The sequence below is a fragment of the Venturia canescens genome, chromosome 9 (genome assembly GCF_019457755.1).
Source record: "Venturia canescens isolate UGA chromosome 9, ASM1945775v1, whole genome shotgun sequence".
Lineage (NCBI taxonomy): Eukaryota > Metazoa > Arthropoda > Insecta > Hymenoptera > Ichneumonidae > Venturia > Venturia canescens.
This window is the reverse complement of record NC_057429.1, coordinates 16,928,630-16,936,919: the sequence shown is the minus strand read 5'-3', so window position 1 is coordinate 16,936,919 and position 8,290 is coordinate 16,928,630. Positions and strand designations below refer to the sequence as shown.

General features: G+C 35.1%; 1 protein-coding gene across 1 annotated transcript; it reads right to left on the bottom strand.

Annotated features, from left to right (window-relative positions):
* Positions 1–314: 314 nt before the first annotated feature.
* On the bottom strand, positions 315–8,042 carry LOC122416180 (endoplasmic reticulum metallopeptidase 1-like). Its single transcript, XM_043428907.1, has 14 exons — positions 7,764–8,042; positions 6,197–6,743; positions 5,985–6,112; positions 5,744–5,875; positions 5,535–5,655; positions 5,128–5,433; positions 4,714–4,943; positions 4,360–4,540; positions 4,020–4,204; positions 3,745–3,900; positions 3,417–3,622; positions 3,120–3,232; positions 2,768–2,943; positions 315–2,671 (listed from the first exon to the last, which is right to left on the bottom strand). Exons 1-14 carry the CDS (start codon positions 7,767–7,769, stop codon positions 2,507–2,509), a joined length of 2,652 nt encoding a protein of 883 aa, XP_043284842.1. The 5' UTR covers positions 7,770–8,042; the 3' UTR covers positions 315–2,506.
* Between the last annotated feature and the right edge of the window lie 248 nt (positions 8,043–8,290).

Below are 8,290 nucleotides of genomic sequence, written 5' to 3'. Positions count from 1 at the left end.
TACGTAACGCACCTGTCCAACGATTATTTCATTGAAAGAGCGGAAATTGAACTTCCATTAACGTATACAAATTTCCGGATTTTTATTGTAGAGAATTTAGAACGGAATGGAGAAAAAAAACGACACGCTTTCGATTACGAAAGACCGCGAATATTTTTACTCATTATTATCGGCCAGTGAAACACGCAAATTTTTTTTGAACCCCCGAGAGCGTAGAAACCAAGTGTCAAAATTGTCTCACAATTTCATTGTTATATAAAGACTGGAAAGAAGGTTCGGAACAGGAAGAAATGGCTTCAGTGAATAATCGTACGGACACTTATTAGGCACTTTATTTCACATGCATAAATTGTTATTATAGTTGTGGCTTTCCTTTCAGCGTTTAATCTCGTGGATTTTTGTTTGTTTAAAAAATTTTTCAAGTCTCAGAAGAAAAAGAAAAAAGTACCTCCTCCCAAAATCACATATCAGAATGTTTTTTTTAAACCTAATTTTCATCCTTAATGAAAAATGTAATAATGTCAATAAATAATAATAGTGCGAGTGTTAACAGTAAGAATAATTTAATTATAACAATAACGAACCATTAACCATCGTACTAATGATATATTTGAGCGTAACTTTTTGCATGGCAATTTGATCAAAAAAGTGCCGATTTTTTTTTTATTTATTTGTCTTGTAATCCAGTTTTTTGACAAAATAATTTCAGCAATTTAAAAATCAAATGAAATATTTCAAATCGTTTTAGCAAAATCTATCTATATCCTGCACAAACTGTCATTTTTTGGCATTTACTTCAGACTCGTTTGATCAAATTTCCAAAATAAAATTCTTACAGATAAACAAATAAATAAACAAGGGAACAGGGAATCGCAGTATGGTCAAATACTTAAATGAATAAATTTGATTATAAGTGTTGGCTAACGTGGTGTCATTATGCTCGATGCTTTTAAATGCAACATGCTTCACCTCGTCATTGAGAGCACTAGAAATTGATGTGTTGCTCTTTCGAATTACATTCTCAAAATTCGGTGAATAATATTGAAATAATTGTGGAAAAAGTAAATTCGCAACGAAAACTTGTTACATATTTGAGAGCACCAATAAATATTTGATTTGTGATTAATTATGTTGATAAAAACAAGTTTGATTCACAAACTTTCTCGTGTGAAATAAAGTTTCTTTTTAACAGTTTTTCGTTCTCTAAATAACGAATATTTCGGAACGGAATCGAAAACTGTTTGGAAATTGTTTCTCTACCTGCGGAATATTTATCCAAAAGCTATGAAAATCGATGTTTTCCATTTTTTGAATGCAATAATTTTCTATTTTCTAAAATCCTTATTCAATTGGTCTAGTTAATAATTGGTGTTGTTTTATTCTCCTATCACTCGAACTCGAAGGGCTGATTTTCTCGGTAGCGAAATGTCCCTTCATAAATTACGTCTGATATGCTACGTCATTTTTTCTCATATTTTATATTTTTGTCTACTTCATTCAAAGAATCAACATAAACTCAAAGAAACGTGCAATTCAATCGTCACATTTCAATGTTCGTTTCTCGTATCAAACCCATGGGAGTAACACCAATTGTTAAAATGTTTTTTTTTTTTTTCATCATTTCTTTACCATCCTCATGGACAAATCAATGGAATGAAAAGTAATGAAAATTTGTAATTTTTTTGAAATATCAAATATCTTGAAAAACGTTTATTGATGTTTTGAAGATTCTCAAAAATAAAAAGGTCGCGCGTGTCAATTTATGCCAATAACGACGAAAAGCAACCTTATGAAAGTACGAATAGTTTTTTTGGTTGGTAAAAAATCGTGTAAATATTAGGTTAATTACTAAGTATTTGTCTTTTTTGTTTTTCTTCAACGTGCTCGCTATTCGGCGGATTTGTTATCTGCCGTTTTGTTTTCTTTGCTTCAACAGGTATATGCATACGTATAAATTAGATTTGAGGGAATGTAGCTAGAAATATAAGCGGTTTTCGTACATCGAGAAAAAAAGATGAATCGGTGTCATAGTCTAATAATGAAAAACAAAATAAAAAGAATTTATTTTTAAGATTAAAATTTCCCATAACCAACGTAAATGAAGCATTACGAAAAGAGAAGAATCAACAATGATTGGATATCACTAAATGAATAGAGTGAAAATGAGGTAATCATCATCGAGAAATGATCAGTTTTAACTCGCGAACTTAAAGTAGATCAAAAGTAATTTTTTTCATTTCGAGTAACGAGCTCACCGTTTTCAGTAGTCAAAAAGCTACAAGGCTCAACTTGGACTATCTAATTAGCTACGTAATTTTCGACTACGAAGTCGAAGGAGTTGAAAGAAAACATTCGTCGTATGGAATAGTCGACGAAGCAACATTGATCGAATGGTTCTCCTTTTTTGTCGCCAAATTGTTGAACGTCGCAATCTTTAAGAGACGAAAAATCATATCGTTGACAATTTTTTCACTTTTCAGTTGTTTCATCGAATGAAAAGTGGATATTAAAATTCCCACGATGTATACGAGGCCGTCCACGGCGTGATGACCGCCCACGCCGGGAATTGGGCCAAAAAATTCTTGAATCTCAATGAGACTTGATTTTCACCGTGCAAAAAATGCCCGGCGAGCGCAACTGTGAGCACAGGCCCTCTGTGGCTCATTGGAACCTGCAACATTAAGAAACGCGCAATTCGTAGTTTAGTAAGGTAGTAGTATAGTAAGGTAAATCGTAGTTTACAAATGAATAAATATGTTGAACTTACGATAAGGGACACTTTGAACTCAAAGGGAACACAATCGGCGGCGCACGAATAAAATACGAAATAAACTTCTCTTCCATTCCAGGCTGGACCCCGCAACGGTTTGCCGTCAATGATCGTCCATTGTTGCAATCGAACCCCTTTGTAAGGTGACAAGATGATGCCTATGTGGTCAGGACCTTAGAACATCCAGAAAGAAACGATCATTAATTTGTCAATTCACCTTTAGCAAGGTTTAATGGCATTTCGAAGTAAAACATTGGATTCATCAATATCGAAAATTAACGTATCCAAAATCAGTTATCCGAAACGAAGGTAAATAGATAAATGAAGAAAATTATTCATTTTACAGTACCAGTGACATTGAACGTGAAGGAGACGATGTTTCGCAGGCTGTGTTTCGAAGTCATATCCAACTTCGTGGGAATTTTAATGAGAGGCGGAGGTCCAGGAATCCAACTCGTTTTCCTAAAAAGTAAAAAAAAACACACTAAAAACTGATTGAAAATCAATCTTTAAGCCAGCGTAACGCAGAATTGAGCATTAGGAATGACAAAAACAATCAAGTGAGAAGTGCTCATGGATCTCTGGTGAGAATTGAAAAAATTCATAACTTTGATTTATAAAAACATTATAACTATGAATAGCTAACCAAAGAAAAGTAGTAACTGGCATTAAATATGGCAGGCCGCAGTACAACCGCTCTTGACAGTCTTTAACGGTTGGTGTCGCAGCACCGACTTCAGGTACCATAGCCTCGACACTGTGCGGACTGTTCATGTCCAAATCCACGATCCAATAACCGCTACCTGAATAATTCGAACTTCCATCGGCGTTCCAGTAATGTCGTTGGGTATGCTGCAATGAAAAGGGAAAAGTTCAATGAAAAGCAAAAGTTTTCTACTTTTTCAATATTTTGAGATTATCGTTGAACCAATTATCATAACAATGCGTTTCTGTCTTAGATTGTCTCTACTCACTGCAATCATGAAACGCTGTGGTGCCGGTGATGTAACGTCACCGCTATAGGGAAAACCTAGAGGCGTCAAAATGAGAACTCCGATCGAAATCAAAAACATTCCGATCATGACGCTGAGGACTCTGCCAGCATTTTTTATTAACAGGACTAGTGGCAGCTGAAAAGATACATGAAAAAGAAAATTAACCACCGAAATAACGATTCTTCATTGCTTCATCGATATTTTTCGTACTTTCGCTTTGTCGTAACTTCACACATTGTGGTTTCATCACTTACGGTAAAACTGAGTAATAGACAAAACAACAGTGACAGCGTATTCGCAATGAGGACCTCAGAGTTAATGCTAGCTCCCGAACGACCCATAATCGGGATAAATAAATAAAGTGCTCCGATTGCCAAGTAAAATGATTGTATATAGGGCAAGCTCAGTATTCCAACGTGAAAGCAGAGCCATTTCCAGTCTGCAAAAATTTGTAATTTATTAACGATAAGAAAAAACATTTTGCAAATTCGAGTCAGAGATGTGATGCGTTTCACGTTGTTTCCACTTGAATCGACAAGTTAATCGTTTCCATATCATTTGTAGAATATTCTTTTTTGTTTGGATTTTGCGTACCTCTCCACTTCTCGAAGAAATTGTGTCGTACGATATTTCCGACCGCCGGGAATATAACCCAATGGAGGGGAATAAATCCCGAGCGTATTTCGAACAAAATACACAAAAATAGGATGAGCATCCAAATCACGCTGTAGGCGTCGCAATAAAGTTGGTAAAGGATCCAGGGCGAGCTCACGTCCTAGTATCGAGAAGAAACATTTTGTCAAAATATAAAATTTGTGAAAACTCTCAGATTCGAATTTAAAAAATATGGCCAAGGAAAAATAGTTAATTAATTGAAGGTCATCGAACACGAATCCAGAACTCGGGTCAAATCAGTTATTTTCTTGATTTTTTTCCCATTGTACTGACCTGTTTTTGACGACCACCCATGTACAGAAAAAGTATCATGGAGGTCGCAACGGTCGGACAGATGTAGAGGAAAAATAGCCAGGCCGGTCTGGCATACCAACTCATTACTTTTCCGAGTTTTGTCAACACGAGAGCAATAAAAGTCGCGGACACCATGGAGATTAGCCACGAGCCGATTACCGCACAGGAGCATATCAATATTTGTTTCATGTATGTCATACTTTTGACATCTGGAAATAGTGGAAAAAGATCTTGTTATGAAAATTTACACCCTCAATTTAACTGTTCATTCAATTACATTTTTTTATCAATTCGGATAGACGAAATCTAATTCTCTTTAATCGAAAAATCAATGAAAGGAAAATTATCATTAGCATTGAATTAATGAATAAAGATGAAATTGCTATTTCTGACCTCTTCGAGCACTGTCCATATTCAAATAAATGGAGTAAAGTCCAAGAAAAAGACTCGCAACGTTAACAATGGCGGCAATGTATTGCGGCCAGCGTATAACAAACGCTCCGAGGAAATCGAAAAAGACGAGGCTGCCGTCACTGTCCTCGTGATAAGACTCGCTCAAATAGTAACCGGAAGTTATACCCCGGGCGAGTGCTAGGATATTGTCTCCCGTTCGCTGAAACGAGCCCAAGGGTATCTGGCTCACTGTGTCAAATTTCGTGTGATAAACGTAACCGTTCGTTGACCAAGCGAAATCCACACCTATTTTTATTCCAATAAAAAAGTCGTTAAAAAAATCCTTTTATTTCTGGCTTTGCAAACTTTGTCGAAATCATTTGTAAATAATTGACCAATCAAATTACCGGAGACTTTTCCAAAATCTCGAAATATCCGAAAATCTGTATCACCCGGGACAATACCGCTCTGAAATATTTCCTGAGCCAGTGACGAAGCGTATGGATATGGAACAACTTGAGAGTACACCTAGAGATACAAAAATGTTCAGTTTTATGATTCACTTCATCCTAATTACATTGGTCGAGTTATGAATTGCATATTAATGAATTTTTACCTCTATTATCCAAGGGTTGTCTGGACCGGCTTGAAACAAGAGTTCACGACCTCCAGCTCCGCAGGCTTCGATATTTATGAACGCACGTATTTCTTTCGCCCATGGATGTTGCGTTATAAATCCATGGGATGCCTGCAATCAGAAGCAAATCACAAATTCTCACTATTCATCTCTGTCATGTGATACCCACAGGTCCGAAAATTTTGTATCATCATAAGATCATTAATTCATTTTCATTTACCTGTAACAAATTTTCTTCTGCCCCATTAAAAAGAAAAATAATATTATGCTTGAGATACTTTGGACTGCGAGCCATGACTCGAAGAATTTCCAGCATCACGCCACATCCTGCCCCATCGTCTGATCCACCTGTCGATTTTTTTCTATGTTCAATTGCAAACAATTCTTGAAAAAAAATGTATTTTCAACAGTTAATTGGAGAAAGAGGTTCACCAGGGCTTTCGACGAAGGTATCGAAATGGCAATTGAGTAGTAAACTGTTTTTGGAATTGTGGTGAGGTCCCAGCTTGACGATTACGTTTTGAACGTTTCGGTAAACATTAGTCATTCCATCGAGAAAAGTAAGAGGAAAAGCTCCGCTGTGTTTCGTAACATCAACCTGGATTTTGTGATTTTGGCTTGCCTCTTCGACAATCTGGTCAATAACCTTGACCAGAAATTTTACAGCTAATACTTCATTCTCATAACTTCCTGTTATTCTTGGGCCGATAGAAGTCAAATTGATTACGTGATTGCGGGCTCTCTCCGCAATAAAACTTCCTGGATAAATTCCTTCATTCTCAATTGTTTTGCCTTCTGGCAAATTTTTTTCCAGAACAATTACAATCAGCGATACAGATAAAAAAAAAGTCAGCACGAATAACAGATGTTGCGTGCCATTGGATAGTCCATATTTTTGCTTCGAAGTGTTTTTATAATTATAAAATGTATTCTCCGATAGCCGTCTTGAAAGGTTCTGCCGAAATCGCAACCCGTCTCTCTAGAATCAAATTTGTATCATTTTTATAAAATTCAACTTCGTCAGGAACTCCTTTATTCATTTTATACTTTATTTGTTGTTTCAACCTTTTCAAAAATTTATTGGAACTAATTCTCGTTTTAGTATTACTTTTATTGATTTTGGATGTATTACGACATTTTCTTTTCATCAGTTTAAATTTTATAATTTTTTGTATCCACAGATAGTGCGTGGAAAAACAATGACTATATACTAAATAATTGTTCTGTTGTTAATATCTTTTCAAATAAGCATCAAATCCATATTCATTCATACAATGAAGTTATTGAAAAATTATAGTACTGGGATTGAATATGTCAACCACTCTCTTGGTTGGGATGTTTGAATATTCTACCTTGTTATCAACTTTTTTTATGATGATTCATAACTTGAACAAAAACAGTTCTGGTTTATTTAATCAGTTTTGTTTGACAATGTTGTTTGCTTAAAAATAGTTCTATGTAATGTCATTCATAATCATTTATTATTCAAATTCAATAGTAAATTTTGTATGAAAATTGAGGCATAAGAATATTTAATTATATAAGATTTGGAGACATATTTAGTCATCAATGATTTATTTTAATCTAATCTTATTGAACCTTCTCGATTAAAATTGTGCTTAATCTTATCTGAGTTTTCAGAGAAGAATGCAGAAAATGATTCAATACAATTAATGGTAAAACACTATATATTAATGATGTATCAATATCATCCATAATTTTGTTTTAGAACTGTAAACAATTTTTGGAGACTTCTATTTCTTAAATCGTACTTTTGATTATTCACTGTTTCATTCAAAAAGGTGACAAAAACGTTGACTTCAAATATTAACAGCTTGGAGAATATCCTGTTTGAATTGTGCAAAAATTGCTTATAGTTTTAAATATTTTTCCACTACAATTTCCCGAATTAGCAAAACATTCGATCTTTCTTTGAGGTTAAAAATCCTCATGGGTTAAGTTGCGGAACGCAAATGAGAAAGAAAACAAGGGAGCTTACCATCATGATGGAAACGATTTTTTTGAGACGTCAGCCACGAATTATCGCGTAATCGCGAATATTTCGCGCGAAAAATTCGCAGTATTCGATTAATATTGCATATTAATTTTTTTCACCAACCGTTAAAAAGCAGTGCGGTGGAATTTGCCGCATCACAGTAACGCAATTCGGCGCATGGCAGCGCCGGCAATTCTCGCGCGGACCTCCGAAAATCTCTCAAATCTCGATATGTAATTTTTTATTGTTTTTTTCTCTTCCACCATAAATTTCCTTACGGTATGGTTCTTATGCACTATTTTCACTTTATTTTTAATCCATCATTCAACGCTTTCAACAAAGAGACCGGCAGCATTAGAATCAATTTATTTTTATAAAACGCTACATTTATTACTGTGTCTGTGTATAAACTGACATAATAAATAAATATTCTAGCCAGTTTCGAAAAGCCAAGCAACATATATTGACATTCCTGCGTCGTACAGTTGGTAATTTCGTCGACTCAACTATCGGCTGAGGGTAAAAGCGTG